This window comes from Vidua macroura, chromosome 1 (genome assembly GCF_024509145.1).
Source record: "Vidua macroura isolate BioBank_ID:100142 chromosome 1, ASM2450914v1, whole genome shotgun sequence".
Lineage (NCBI taxonomy): Eukaryota > Metazoa > Chordata > Aves > Passeriformes > Viduidae > Vidua > Vidua macroura.
Genome location: NC_071571.1, coordinates 42789285 through 42805484, shown reverse-complemented (window position 1 = coordinate 42805484; position 16200 = coordinate 42789285). Strand labels below are relative to the sequence as shown.

The 16200-nt window shown below is 39.5% G+C and overlaps 1 protein-coding gene across 4 annotated transcripts in view; it reads left to right on the top strand.

The window, feature by feature from the left end:
• The first annotated feature begins 2398 nt into the window (after positions 1-2398).
• The window catches only part of CAPN7 (calpain 7), a 32060-nt gene continuing 18258 nt past the window's right edge, over positions 2399-16200 (top strand). For 2 of the 4 annotated variants that reach the window (XM_053986885.1, XM_053986642.1), the window contains exons 1-10: positions 2399-2563; positions 6554-6662; positions 7308-7465; positions 9647-9714; positions 10801-11001; positions 11408-11494; positions 12167-12293; positions 12619-12704; positions 14374-14467; positions 16020-16166. In XM_053986885.1, coding sequence (XP_053842860.1) covers positions 2462-2563; positions 6554-6662; positions 7308-7465; positions 9647-9714; positions 10801-11001; positions 11408-11494; positions 12167-12293; positions 12619-12704; positions 14374-14467; positions 16020-16166 — 1179 coding nt within the window. In that variant the 5' untranslated portion in view covers positions 2399-2461. Of the gene's footprint in view, positions 2564-5647; positions 5676-6553; positions 6663-7307; positions 7507-9646; positions 9715-10800; positions 11002-11407; positions 11495-12166; positions 12294-12618; positions 12705-14373; positions 14468-16019; positions 16167-16200 lie in introns of those variants that run through there. The other 2 variants (XM_053986727.1, XM_053986809.1) reach the window with 2 other exon arrangements.

Below are 16200 nucleotides of genomic sequence, written 5' to 3'. Positions count from 1 at the left end.
TAATATCTGAAAAGGGCCAATCACAGTGACCATCAAATAGTGAAAAAATAATTCTTCAAAGTGACATTTTTTATTAGCTGGAAGAGGTCTTAGCTTATGTTACAGAATAAGTGGTTTTGGCAGGTAGATTTAAGTAAGGAACAGCATTATCTGTGTTTTTGCCCAGTTCAGCCTCCTTTTCATCATGCATGTCACTCTGCAGAGTTGCATTTCATCCGTAAATGGTTAATCTGAAGCCATGATACACAAATTAACTTTAGGCTATGCAAGTTACACCACTATGCCTCAACATCAAATTGAAGCAGACCCTGACTGAAACTACTTCTTCATTTTCCTAGTATCATTAGGGAAATATGGAACAAATAGAGCTTTATTCAGAAAAACCCTTTAGTGTAATGTGAATCTTTCCTGGGCTCAGACAAAAATCCATAAAATATACTTTGAAAGAAAAGAAAACTAAAACCAAGTAACTTTATACGGAACACAGCCAAAAAGGAAATCTATGAAGTACACAAGAACTTCCCCCTACATGGCAGATCACAAAAACAAAGTTCCTGCTTGCACTAAACATTACTGTATTTATATAAACGCAGTTGGTAAAGCACAAAAGGGCTAAGGAAGAGAAGAAGATGGAATGGGAACACTTAACTCTGTACTTAAGAAAATTATAGGGAGAATAACAGATTTCAGTACCTAGTACTCCTGCATTTAGCTGCACCTCTAACTAAATCTGTAATCAAAAAACAGGCTGAAAAGAGACACACGAAGGAGAGCTGCAGAACAACTTGCCAGACAGTATTTTTATATCTCATGAAAACAATGCCTTGCAAGAAGCTGTATTTTCAGGCAGAAATAAAAGCCTGTAGAATCACAGAATTGTCCAGGTGAGAAGGAACCTTGTCCAACCTTCTGTGGGAAGAGGAGCATAGATGAGACTAGCACCCTGCCTATACCCTCTTGAAAACCTCCAGCAATGTCCCCAGTGAGGCTGCTCCAACAAATGGTCGATGCTTCTATAAAAATTTTCTTTCTTATCACAAGATGAAACCTCTCCCAGTGCAACCTGTTCCCATTACCCTTTGCCATGTCCCTCCCTTGTGGAGGGACCCCACTTCTCAAGAATCCCACCCCTGAGATTTCCCCTAACTGCCTCTTATGGTAGAAAAAACAAAAGAAAATCCTGAACATCCTAGCTATGCAATCTAGGTTACAAAACTGCTAGCCTGATTTTTTTTGTTTGTTTTAATGAGGATCAGTACAATAAAGGTGGGTTTTCTGTTTGCTTTCCACTTTACACCTATATGACAAACAGATGTGCACTGTAAATGCTCTCCTTTAAAGGCTAGAAAACCCTGCTGCAGGGGGATTAACCATGTCCACCTCTATTAAAAATTGAGAAATGGAAAAAAAAGAACAACCCCACTCTGCAACCTCTGGGCTTCACCTGCTTCCTTCATCCGTGACTAACAACCATGGGAGAGAAGGGATGGTAGAGAATCCAGGGAAGTAATTCTTCACCTGTACTCGGCAGTGGTGAGGCCACACCTTGAGTGCTGTGTCCAGTTCTGGGCCCATCAGTTCAGGAAGGACATTGAGGTGCTGGAGTGAGTCCAGAAAGACAGTGGAGCGATGGAGCTGGTGAAGGGTGTGGCACACAAATCCTGGGAGGAGCAGCTGAGGGAGCTGCGGCTGTTCAGCCTGGAGAAAAGAAGGAGAGCCTCTCCTCTCTTCGGGGAGACTTTTCTGCTCTCTACAACTGCCTGAAAGAAAGGTGTATCCAGGCGGGGTCTGTCACCGACAGGACAAGAGAATGTAGTCTTAACCTGTGCCAGGAAAGGTCCAGGTTGGACATTAGGAGGAATTTATTCACCGAAGGAGTGATTAGACATTGGAATGGGCTGCCCAGGGAGGTGGTGGAATCGCCGTCCCTGGAGGTGTTTAAGGCTGGACTAGTATCACAGTCTGTTTGACACGGTGGTGTTCGGTCATGGCTTGGATTTGACCATCTCAGAGATTTTTTCCAACCTCATTCTGTGATTCTGTAATTTTGTAATTCTGTAATCACCTCCCTGCGCGCGCTCGCCCCGCCAGCGCCTCAGGCAGGCGCGCGCTGCTCCCGCCCACCGCCTCACCGGCCCCGCCCGCCCCCGCGCGCACGAGCACGCGCAGCGCTGCCGGAGCGCGCGGGCGTGGGCGCGCGGTGGGCGTGGCCGAACGAGGCGGACGGCAGCGATCGGAGCCGGTGGGCGTGGCCATACACGGGACGGGGACGACGCGGAGGCGTGGTCAGGCATGGGGGCGTGGCCAGACATGGGGGCGCGGCCGACGGGCGCGGCGGGGTCAGGGAGGCGGGGGAAGAGGCCGGGCGGGCGCGGGGCTGCTGGCGGAGGCGGGGACAGAGACAGGGTGGGCTTCGACGGGAGCTGTCGCTGCTGCCGCCGGCACCGGGAGGGCGCTGGCCATGGACGCCACCACGCTGGAGCTGGACGCGGTGAAGTTCGCGAAGCTGGCGGTGCAGCGGGACCAGAGCGGGCGCTACCAGGAAGCGGTCTTCTACTACAAGGTACGGCGGGGACGCGCCGGTTCCCTCGGGGCGCCGCTGTCTCCTTCCCTTCGCCGCGGGCTGCATGATGGTCTTAAGCTGCGGGAGTGTTCGCGCTCCCCCCTTGGCCCTCCCGAGTGCCGCAGGGGAGTGTTGGGCACCCCCGCGGCCCGGCACGGCCCTGCAGGCGGAGAGAGACGCGCTGGGTCAGCGCGGCCGCCCCCGCCCTCCCCCGGCGGGTGTGCCCCGGGAACGAGCTGCTCGGGCCGGGGAAAACGAGGCGGTGCCCGCCGAGACGAGAGCGGAAGGCCGTGCGTGAGCGTCGAAAGTTTGTCAGTCTTCGGAGGAGCCGCGTTCTTCTGGGCGGGTTGCGAAACGCCTTTTCCCTGCGTCCTGTTTTTAGGTGGGAACGAGCGCTTCCCGTGCGCTGGTGTTTACCGACCGGCTTAGGGGTAGCACTGCAGGCACTCTGCTTAAAAAACGGGAACGGGTGCTTGTTCCAGCTGCTGGAGACACAGCCCCTTCAGTGCTTCTGGGAAGATTCATCGTAACCTAAAAATGTCTCTGCCCCGCTGGTTCTACACGTTCATTCCTGGCCTCTCCCCAAGCCCTGCCAGGCCAGAAAGACTGATCAGTTTTATGCTGGCGATGTCGCTGGGCATTTTGGAGAACCACAAGTGGGCACACTGCCGCTCCTGGTGTGCAGCTGGGAGCAACTCTCTTGTACAATCACCAAATAAATAGAGAGGTCTGTGGTGAAATATAAGATGCTCAGCAGTAAGACAGCTTCAGATCACAAGCTATCAGTGATAGGTTTTTAACGTCGTGTGAATATTCTTTCCATTACTGACCAGATTTGATTGTTTAAGTAGAGTTTCAGGTTGGCGTAGCTAAGGGTATAATGACGTTGGTTCAGTGTCCTGCTCGATATCTGTAGGCTTACTGCTAGTATTTAGTAGTTTTTGTGCAACCATTAGGCATTTTTCACCGATGTAAATTGTCTCGTTTTGTTGTTTTATGTGTCGTAAAGTTACATTAAAATTCCCTATCCCATTGACTTCTCACCCGCGAGAAGGGATCTCTGAAGCCTCTGTTTATCCTTATCACGGTAATCATTCCACAGATTCCATTATCCTGACAAAGTCATTATCTTCCAATAACTTGTTAAAGGATCTTTAGTTGGCCTTTTATTTAATGAGTACAAGGGGTCTGTGAAATGTTTAAAAAGCATAGTGTTAATATCTCAGTGGCCTATGCATGTAAGTGTGAAAGAATAGGAAGAAGAGTTTTGGGTTTTGTTTTTTTTTAACCTAGTTGTTAATTTTGTGGGGTCTAAATTTATATATGTAAACTTTATAGATGCAAACGTTTTAGTTGCCCATAATAACACCAATAAGCTCTGTGTTCATCAGCAGCAGTGTGTGTGCATGGTCTGATAACCATGTGCAGTACTTCTTTAGCACTGTGTATTTCTCCTTTTATGTGGAAAAAATTACTCCGTGCTATTCAGAATGAAAATATCTTTTTGTGCAAATAGTCACCTTTGTATGCTTTTGAACATACATCTGTGTGGAAAATCTTCTTCACATACTGTATACAGGTGATATTCTTGCTAAGTGGAAAAATGCACCCGTGGCAGTCTTGGTGCACTTGAAGCTATGCGAGACAACAGGGTAATCTAGATACCTTTGGGTTTCTGGATGTTGCCTGAAGAATCACTGCCATGTTAGATTATACAAAATAGTTACAAAATGTCATTTATTATTTCAGGGACACTTTATTTATTTATTTATTCATTTATTCCAGCACAGTAGAAGTAAGCTCTGGCCTGTCACTGCCTTTTTTATCAAGTGCTCTAAGTTCAGAGCCCACCGGTGCAATTACTAAGCATGTGGGAAAGCTTGAGTACTGAACTGGCTTCTGCAGGAACTTGGCCTTAAGGGTGAAATATGGAAAATGCTACAGTTGTTGCCATAGAAAACACTAAAATGTGTGAATGGAGTTCCTATGGCTAGCAAGTGTGCTTGGCTTCCTGCTACTATGTAACTTTGATAGAGGCCTAGCGGTGTGCTGCATGTAAGCCAGCTTCGGGCAGTTTGCTAATTAATGGTGCTCTGCAGAAATGTCAGGATCATATTTGGACACTGATGACTTCAGCCAAAACTGCTGAAGGCTGTTGCTAAGTCTGGCTGTTGACCAGCCTTTAGCAGCTTGCAGACTGATGATCAGTAGTTTTCTTAGTGTGACTGTGGCACGCTACTTGTGACAAACAGTAGTGACATTAGAGGGATCATGAATGCTAAGTCTGAATTGCACATCCATCTGGTCATTGGAAACAGCTGGCATGCTGGCTCCACAAGCATTCTGTCATCTGCTTCAGTCCTTTGCAGGTTTGGTTTATAAAAGACTTTAAAAGTCTTATAAATATTTATAAAAATGAAACATCTTTATAAATCTTTCTGTTATATTTTCATTTTAAAACCAGGTAAAACCAATTGTGCTTGAAATCACAGAAGCAACATCAAATATACACTGGTTTTGTAGCACTGGTTTGGCGATCCATATTTGTTCTTTGCGTCTTATGTAGACCACTTACCTTTGTGATAACAGCACCTGTTTTGTCAGTCTGTACTTGCAGTATGTCACAGACAAATATACCCATCCCTTGAGCACATAACTGTAATGTACTTTTTTCCCCTGCAAAAAATAGTTGTGTGCTAGACCTTAATGGTAGTTAATTGCTGCATATAAATGGTACTTCTGCTTACTGTTCAGTGGCTGTGGATGTTTTGTGAGATGTAACATGGAGATGGATGCTGGCAGGGAGCACGCAGACTAGGTTCTGTGATGTTTCTCAGTGAAAATTCATCCTGATAACAAATACAGGCTGTATCAGGATTAGTTTTAAGTTTGGGCAAGCTAAACAGATGGATATGGGAGCAAACTGCTAAGCTTGACCAAAATAATGGCCATAAAATACACAAGGGAGCCATGGCCATGGATCTGTGCTTGCCCTGTGCAGGGCAGCCCCTCTGAGCACCATCTCTGTGAAGCAGCTCTCTAGTTAATCTTCTGCTTTCTGCCTTCCCAGCCTGCCTACTACCCAACCACCTCCTCTGCTGCTGGTGGGAAGGTGAGCATTGCCAAAAAACTGGGGGGTTTTCCCATGTCAATAATGAGGACAAAACAAGGTTTCTGTGGTCATTTTTGTGGGGTGATAAATGTTGATTCTCCGTATGGTTTGGAGACTGTGTCAGCTCTGGCTATTTATTGCAACCCTGCCAACCCTTACGTGTTTTTCATAAATTCAGTGAAGGGATAGACAGCTTATGCAACTGAAGGCGTTTTTTCTTAATAGATTTGTACAGGATGGAAAAAGCCTTAATGTGGCTAACGTACTGTGCTTCTGAGCCAGAGGCCTATGCTCCCTCCTGAAAGCAGACTTCCATCCAGTGTTTTGTGTACATACAAACATTTAAAAAAACAGGTTTGAGAAGCTAGGAAGCCTCACACTTGTAGACGTTCCAGATTGGATAGCTTTATCTGGAGTAATGATAATTTTAAAAAACACTTTCTATGCAAAAATTCTTGGCATTTGATTTTAAAAAGCTTATATATTTGTTTACTTTCATTATTACCAGATTAAATGCAAATAACTGGAATAGCTACTTTTTTCTCCTAACCTTAAATCCTCAACTTTAAAAGCAAACTGACTGAAAATCTCCTAATTTCATACATTTCTATATAAACAGGTCTAAGATCTGATCTTACAGAACTTCTGAATGTTTTTATAGTCCTATAGGTTGTCCCAGATGTGTGAAATTAAACATGATCTAGCTTATAACTTGAAACTTTTTCTTTTGAGCAGAATTTCCCTGCAGCCACTGAGTCTTTTTGCAAATGTAAGAGCTTGCTTTCATGCAACTCATGGCTGCTGTAGGCCCTCTGTTTATGGTAAGTAATTTTCTAGGCAGCAAACATTAACTTTGTCTCCAATTCTTCTCCCTGCAGGAAGCTGCACAAGCCTTGATTTATGCTGGGATGGCTGGGTCCAACTTGGAAAATATTCAAGAAAAAATAAATGAGTACTTGGAGAGAGTTCAAGCTCTCCATTCAGCAGGTGGGTAAGGAGCTTTCTAATTAAACCTCTGCTTAAATTAATTGAGTGGAATGTTGTTTGCTGCTGTGAAATACATATAAATGGTGTTTGCGCTGTTTTTCTTATTCTGATTTTCTTGTCCTTTGTGAAGAACCACAAATACAATGAGCACATCAGTGCTTTGAATTCTGATACATCATAAATTAAGCAGAGACTGACTTTCTAAGGACTTGGGTGTGGGTGTTCTTTGCTTTTAAATATTCTGAGGAGCCACATCTGTAGAACAAATGCGAGAAAGGTGTCCATGCCACTTAATACCTTTATTAATGACCTAAGTATATTGTCATAGGTGATGTATTTTCACAAATGATGCAATATTTTACATAATTAAACATCCTTGTCCTCCATGTAGTATGAAAGAGATTTTATTTACATTATTTCACATCTGAAGTATCCTGGAAGCTAACCACTGCTTCAGGGAAGTGTGATGATGTTTCCTTGCCCTTGCATAGATGTTTTTAGCAAAGTTTAGAAAGATTTTGTTACCAGACAGGAAATAGACATTAGTCATCTGATTAGAGCAACTAATGTTTTGGTGACACGTTCAGGATGTTTTTGCATGTCTGCTGCTGTAGAATGCTAAATACTGGTTTTTTTTGCATTTAGTTCAATCACAGAAGACAGACCCTCTGAAGTCAAAACAACAGTTGGACTTGGAGCGTGCTCACTTCCTAGTTACACAGGCTTTTGATGAAGACGATAAAGGCAATGCAGAAGAAGCTATAGAGTTGTACACAGAAGCGGTGGAACTCTGTTTGAAAACAGTATGTTAAGCTACAGGTTAACTTGGTGGAATTATGTGATGGTAAGAAATTCTTCCACTCTCACAAATGACTGACCCTTAAAGGCTGGCTTGAAAATGGAGTACCTGTATTTGTAAAAACTACCTTTTAAGTTTTTTTTGGTTGTTTCACTGTATTTTTTTTTTAGTGTTTCTTCCAGTCTTTGTTATGTTGCTATACAACACTGTAAATTTATGGGGACTTGTCATTTATGTGGGTTTTTTTCTGAACTGGAATATTTTTTGTGTTGATTTTTGCCCTGGAGCAAATACCACAAAAACAGAAATTAAAAGCTGTTAAAAATAAAGATGACTTGCCAATGTGCCAGCTGTATTAATTTCTGACTACATTAAAGGAAGTCATTTAAGGGAAGTTTGTGTGTGTAACATTTTCTGAAGACGTAACAGTCTACTGATGCCAAAACTATCAAAAATACTACTTGATTACTCAAGTGTTTAACGCTAAAGCTGTTATGTGTGAATTCAATTCACACTGAAATTAATAAGGATGAATTGGCCATTACATAAACAATGAAGACTATAATTACAGGTACTGCTTTTCTCCCTTAAGTCCAGTTGCCTTAACTAACTCATTACAAGAAGAGCTCACCATCATAATGTAACTCCACCAAGTCTGTTTTTCTTTTTCTTTTCAATGTTATAATGTAAAAATATTTCTAGGTTATTGAGGATATTATATTACTGTTGCTACATGCTTGAGTAAATCCTTTCCTCTGAATTATGTTAACAGGTTTTACCTAGGCTAAAACCCCTGGTGATACAGTGTAACCAGATCAAGAGTTAGTAGAGCTGCTCTAGTTTTTCCACTTGAGCTATTGGAGCAGAACACTTTCATTTTCTTACTGCAGCAGCATGCTCCTTTTTTTCTATGTTCCTCCTTCTTGTGTCAGTGCATGCAAATATTACTGAAGTTGGTCTGGAAATATCTCATATTAACAACTGCATTTATTGGGTATTTCATTAGGTACAAGATACTGATGAAGTTTCTTTAAAACTTGACTAGCATATTCTTTTGTTGACATGATGGTAAGGTTTGTCCCTTGCGGTGACCCAAAGGTACTTTCTTCTTCCCAGGATGAAAGGACATTTAAGGGACTCTGCTGTCTTGAAGCTTTACTCCTGTCTTTCTCCTCAGTATATTCAGGGGGAGAGATTTGTTTCTTCTTTACCCTTGAAGTACTCAGAGAGCAACCATTATTCCTCTTTTGTGGCATATTCCTACACGAGTGTGCTGGTGTTCCATCTCCACTGCTTACCTTCATAAATCTTTAAAAGTCTTTTCCAACCAGGAACCACAGAGTGTTATTTATTTGCAAATTAAATTAGAGGATTTTTCTAGTTTTGTTTCTTGGGGTGAGAGTAGCTTGCTTTTTGTATCCTCAGTTGACGTCCCTGACCTGGAATAATTGGTCAAGGCACAAAGCTAGAACCTGAAACCTGCTTGTGGGTGCCACAGGAGAAGCCACACCTCATGTTGTGCCTCCTGCAGATTGGTTGGCTGCAGAAGCTGTGCTTCATCTGTAAGGAAGACAAAAGTATAAGCAGTCATAGATGACTTCCTAAATGGGAACAGAAGTTAACACTTCACATATTTGTCACCCTGTTCTAGGTTATTTTATGCTTTTGATTGCAAGTTAAAAATGTTGTTCTTGCACCTCTATCTTGTTTGTTTGAAAACAAACTTATTTTATTAAAATAAACATTTAATTTTTTTTTCCTAAGTTACCATGATCATTTTAACACATTTGGGGAAAAGAATCAGAACACATCCAAGCTCAGCAGTATATGCAGCATTTTGTTATGTCTTCTTTCTGCCAATAGTGTTTTAATACAAGTAATTCTTCTGGCAGTTCTTTTTGTGTATGCACTGTTTTCCATGCTGAAGAATTTTAGACAGAACTTCCTTTTTATCAAAATTTCACTACAACAGCAAAATAGTATTTGCTTACATAATATTTTTTTATGCTGAGTTTAAAAAAAGAAACAACAAACAAACAAAGCTAAATATTTGCTCATTTCAAAAAGAGAATTGGAAGAAATAGCTAGTTACTCTTTGCTGTAATCTAGAAGTATGACAACTGAGCTTATAAAACATGTTGGTGGTTTTTGGATGTGTAGATTTTTCTTTAATTTTGCACTTTAGGCTACTGAAACCTCAGAAACAGGCCTCCAGTCCAAACTGAAACAACTGGCTCGACAAGCACTGGATAGGTGAGTACTGCTAATGTTAGTAAGCATACTTGCTGTCAGATTTAAGTGCAGCCTCTGAGTTGGATTCTCAGTCTAATATGTCTGTGTGGATTCTGTGTAGACTAAGCTCCTGCAGAGTTCACCTTGGAGCTAGTTGCCAGCTGCTTCACTGCTGAATGTGGCAGCTGTTGTGACAACCCTCTGGGAATCTTGGGACATGCAGAAATAGGAAAGGATTGTGTTCTTGTTAGAATAAATGCAGTACTTCAGGGATATAATCCATAGTACTATAATTGGCCTCTAAAAAAGATGCTGAACTCAGGCTAGCATGAAGTCAAGGTGTCAGTGCCCCTCCATAAGGAAGACAACTTGGAAACTGGGAAACATTTTTCTTTACAATAGCAATCTAATTACATAGGATATGTGTAGTGAAATCTCTGAAACAATTTACACAAGTATAAGGTCAATGTACCTCTTTTTAAATCAGCTCTATGATGGTGAATACCAGGCTATGTTGGGCTAAATTTCAGTATAAGCTGGGTTTTTTCACTTCTCAGTCTGTGTTCAGGAAAAAATCCCAATATTTTGCATGTGTGTGACTATCCAGAAACTTAATGCAGCAGTAACAAAATATGGCTCCTGCATACACAGTGTTCAAGCAGTTGAAAGTCTGGGTTGTGAGAGTGCCCATGGATTTTACTACTATTGTACCTGCTCGACAAAATAAATCTGGAAAGTATGAGAGGGTGCAGATCAGTTTTTTCTCAGTGTTTCAGTGATTTTGTTCTGAGATTCCACATAATGAACACTTACACAAACTCTCCTATTAGCATAATTTAGAGGCAATAAAAATCTAATGAGTTCTGTCAAAAGTAGCTTGTATGAGTTGGAAATGCTATATTTTAATTGATTCAATAACAGGAAAATAAAGAAGTACCAGCATCAGAAATCTATTTTTGTTTTTCAGAAAAAGTAGTGTTGGTCAACTTGGGCATTTGCTCATTCCATTTAACATATGTGGGAACATGAACCAAGAAAATCAATAATTGAACTGTAATTATATTTTTATCACTGTTGTAAAGAAAATGCATTCTTTATTTGCTTTAGAGCAGAAGCACTGAAGGAATCTATGTCAAAGTCATCACAGAAAGAAAAGTCAACTGCAGCCAAACCGAATCAGCCAGTCAGAACGTTCTTTCCATTGGGACCTGATTTTTCTTTAAATGATAAACCACAGACAATCAGAGCAGTACAAGCTAGTGAATCTCAAGGTCAGAGATACACTGCAGAGGAGATTGAAGTACTCAGGTAAGTCTAAGATTTTCCCAAATGAGTTCATGGAAGGTCTGGCTCTGAGAGGCCAAAGTGCAAAGTTGTTTTTATAGATTATACAACTGCTACTTCACTGGAAATAAAAGGAGCATAATATTTTATATGACTCTGCCTTCTAGTCCATCCAGTTCCTTTTACTTTGATTTTTATTATAGGTGAAATAAGCTAAAAATAATCCATAAAACCATTAACTGAAATTGTGACTTTTGAAAATTATCAAATATATAATGTTTAAGAGGTAGTGGTCTTGTTTTCAGAAGCACTATGTATTACTAGTTTTTAAAAACTTATTTTATTGTTACCTTTTGCAAGTTAATCTTCAGAAGATGATTGATAGGTTTGTAACTCTTTTTTTTTTTGATGTTTTTCTTCTGACTTGCAGGAAGACTTCAAAGATTAATGGCATTGAATATGTACCTTTCATGAGTGTTGATCTGAGGGAACGTTTTGCCTTCCCTATGCCTTTTTCGTAAGTATGCTTCAGTTACTGAACTTCATTTTATTTTCAAAACCTTTCCATATTTGGTATTTCTGTATTTTCTTTTTCAGGGTTTAAAATTGTTTACATAGGCTTTTAAGCATAATTCAGGCAGAGATATTTAAATATTACCACCTCCTTCTTCCACTTGGAACTTAAAACTTTATTGTAAGCTGATCCCGCTCTGTAGTACTTTTGCACTGTGTCTTCAAGCCTATAAGGATAATATTATATTTGGCTTTTTTGATTATTGGGCTGGGCTGGCAGCTTGAGTCTGCTTTCTGATGCTCCTCCATGCAAATTAGTTTAGCTGGGTTGCCTGTAAAATGCAGGTGATAGCTGTTTCCTCTGTAAAGGGCTATTCCAAGGAAGAGTGATATATAACAGCTAGATTTTCATTCATAAGCAATAATAATAAGTTAAGATTACATAGCCATAATAGACAAAGACATTTGGGGTTTTTAATGTTTTTGCCTTTTTCCCCCTTAAAAATCCCAAACTTAGAAGCAGTGTGCCTTGAAATAGCTTTTGTTTTACAGCTTTGTAATTGTTCTGTGCATATTTTGCACCATCTACCTGGCATATTTAAGACTGCACATACCATAAAAAGCTCTTCTAAACTGCTATTGATTTTTTTCTACTTTTTTTCTCTCTTAAATCTAGTGATAAGTGTGGGAAGCTACCATTATCCCCCAAACAGAAAGCAATGTTTGCCAAGTGGGTGCGACCAGATGACATAACAAATAACCCTACGATGATCTATACTGTATCAAGTTTCAGCATAAAGCAGGTAAATTGTTCCCAAGGAAATACATGTGCTGCTAGTGGTTTTTCATGGGGCACTTCATTGCTCATAAAGGAATCCCCAAATAGGACAGTGCTTTCCTTGGCTCTTATGAGATTAAATAAATGGAAAAAAATTTGCTCTGTAGGGGCCTCATTTTGAGCAAGCATATTTTTTCTGCCTCTTTATTAGTGACTTTGCTTCTTTTGGTTTAAATCCTTCCCTTTTGAAGCGAATTAACTGGCTGTTTTCCTTCCCTCCACACACTGCATTCATCTCTCAGTATCTGAGTTTTTAGTAAATGTTCTTACTGGTTTTCTTTTCTTTATAGACAATAGTGTCAGATTGTTCTTTCGTGGCATCACTAGCTATCAGTGCAGCATATGAAAGAAGATACAACAAAAAATTGATCACGAGGTAAGTAGCTGTTGCTTTGTAAGATCTTTTCAGACTTAATACTGCCAAGCTTCTGCAGTATGTTCTGTGACAGCTGTACACAGTAAAAAACAGCATTTGTTTCACCTTCATCTCCCTTGGACTCGTGGTTTCAACACTTCTAAGCTGGAAGCCAACTTTATATTGAAACAAAGGTTTTAGTCTAACAGCAAAAAGCTGTTAGACAAACATTCCTAATAAAAATTTTGAGTCAAAATTTGGAACAGATTGTGAATTTAGTCAACATAGACTTGTTCAAAGAAACAACAGTTTTCAGACATTTATATATGCTCTAATATTCAAGATTTTTTATAGATACTCCCAAAAGTCTTCCCAATTTATTGCATTATGATATAGGTGTTTTGTTTCTTTTATTACTACCAGAACATCTCATCTATCTTTGTTTAATGGATAACCCAAGTTTTATCCAGCCAAGCAGCATTTTATTAAATTTGCTGTCCTGGTGAGATAATTACCATTGATTAAGTTTTCTGGGGTGTAACAAGTCCATGAAGTGGCTCGCTTAATGTACCTGCAGTGTTTTCTGGGGGGGTTTTGGCCTTTGACTCCTTAACTTGCTCAAGATAGCTTTCTTTTTCTATGACATCTTATTCATCTCTAGTTATATGATAACCATTAAACAATTCTTTATTGAATTTTGTTCTTCAGCTGTAGATTGATTTCTCTAAGGGGTATGAGTTCATGGAGTTCCTTTCTTCAGGTGCTGTGAGATAATTTCTCAGGGTTTTCTTCTGATACTCAGCCAACACAGATTTAAATCAAAGCCAGCTAAAATCACAGTCAAGCATTCCTTAACTAACTAAGCATAGTTCATTACAAAATTTTTTAAAAATCACAGAACTCTCTAACTCACTAAGCTATAACTTGCTGTCAATATAGGTATGTATATAGACACTGGAGTCTAACTTCAGATGTGCTTTGAGGAGTAAGAAATAGTTTGGCAGGATTTTGTATTTGTTTGGGATTTTTAAAACATAAACTTTATTTATAATGCCTTCTGGTTTCATTTTTCTACTTTGTTTGCTGCTGTGCAACAGGTGGTCCATTTTACAACTTACTGTAGAATTAATGTTAACAACACTATCTCAGCTCCACCCAGTTGGCATCCTGTGATAAATTTGCCATGGATTTTCTGGACTTTGCTAGGATGCTGTTGCCAGACCAGTGTGTGAATGTTTTTTGGATTGTTTTGTTTTAACCTATTCTTTTTGGAACTGAATTTGTATTCTTTTCAAAGTTCTGTACTGCCTTCTCTTTGAAAATTTTGACTTGTCATTCAGGCAAATATTGTATTTATATCATAGATTTGTAAATACTGCTTGTTTAATCATAAGATAAATTTGTTTGCCTTGCTTCTGTTTGAGAAACAGGTTACTTATGTTCATTTTGCTACTATATTAAGTTGAAAGCTGCAGCAACAGCAGGGCCTGAAAAAATAAACTCTATTTAAAGATGATTATTTTTACTAAATTTGAGTTGCTCTTCATTAAAAATCCCATATTTCTGTTCAGTGTAAATTCTATAAACAGATTGTGTTAATCACACTTGTATCATTATGAGTGTAGGTACAGACAAGTCATTTATGTCATAATTTCCTCCTTTTCTTTTTTTTTTTTTTTTCTGTTTACAGTATAATTTACCCTCAGAATAAGAAAGGAGAACCAGAATATAATCCATGTGGTAAATACATGGTGAAGCTTCATATCAATGGTGTTCCTAGAAAGGTAAATTTCTGGGGGGAACTTACTAGTGTTACTGCATAAGTCATGTGTTTTAAAGGCTTGATCAGCTTCACTATGAAGTGCTTGCATAGCAAAAACTTTAGGCAGGTGTTTTTGGAAAGTAGTTTTTAATTGTTAAACCTTTTTGAGATTCATTTTTGGTTTTGAAGTATGCTACCACATACTTCTGTCTGTACTTCTATAGACATTAATGCAAGCAGCCTTACATTAAATTCATGTAAAAAAAATGCCTTATATTACTTAATAGAATTGTGAAAACCAAACAGGAACAAAGCTATGTATCCCCTATTTATGAATTAGATGTGCACTCCTCCACTCCATATTAGAAAGAATTAAAAAATACAGAGGGGGATATCAGGAAGAGTATAGATATGAAATGACCATAGAGGAATAATACAACTGATAACTCTAGCAAGGCCTTGCTCTGCAGATTTTTAGTAAGAGGAAATGCCTGAAGATAAAACTTCACAAACAAGTTCATTTTCTTTTCAGTGTAATAAATAAGAACATAAAATAATGTATTTCTCCACATCATACTTAACTGTAGCACAGATCACAGTGACTGATGAATGCTTATGAGAGTTCAGAAGCTGAGTGGTCATATTCATAGGGTTGGGAGGTCGGAGAAACTCCTCAAAGGCTCTTAATTGTTAAAATATAACCTCTGGGTTAGGAAGTCCTTGAGCTGCAAAATTCCGGAATCTGAATGTTCCAGGAAAGTATCGTTTTTGTATCTGCCTTGCTCTTAATATTCTTTCCAAAAGATCTCCTAATGGCTGCCTTTTGTTAGGATGAATGGCCATTTGCTCTCCTATGAAAAGGTCTATTCATTCCTGCACAGATAGGATTTGACCAGAGACTATGCTGTGTTGGTAGCCTGTATTTCTAATGGACTGGTGCCAACAGGAAACTAAAACATCTATTCACAGAAACTGTTTCAGATTACTTCAAATACTCAGTAAGACTCTGTAATGATGAATATATAGTACCTAATTTAAAGAAGAAATGTTAATACTGTCAGAGCTGCTGCTTTGTGGTGTTTTTCCTTTTCAGAGAGAAGAAACTTAAATCTCGAACTAGAGGCTATGAAAGTGATATGACAAAATTTGTTTCCTTAAAGATAAATAAATATTTATTTCTCTGCTGGCTACCACACATCATCCATGCTCTAATTAGATGAGGAAAATTGTTAGGCTTTTCTTTACTTTTTATGCTTGTAATTGCATGGAACCTTTCTGTAAGTGCCTTTTGCAGTAGCTATTGCACACTTTATAAGAGTGTACTGTCACCATCAGTCAGGGCAGCCACTCCCATGTCACCCAGTTAGACCATTGCAATCAAGAGCTGGCAGTGGAATTTCTTTTTCACTTGGGCAAACCACTACAGGATTGATAAGAGGTTCCATACATGAGAATAATGGTCAAGTCTGGTTGTGTCTGAAAAGCTTTGTATTAATGAGGATTTTGTTTTATCTTCTGATTACTTTCAAAATACTTTATTAGATTTGTGATGATTTTTCATTCATTTCACACAGGTAATCATAGATGACCAGTTACCTGTTGATCATAGTGGGGAACTTCTCTGCTCTTATTCCAATAATAAGAATGAATTATGGGTGTCACTAATAGAAAAGGCTTACATGAAGGTTATGGGAGGATATGATTTTCCTGGATCAAATTCTGTAAGTATGAGATTATTTTTAAGAGGAAAAAATC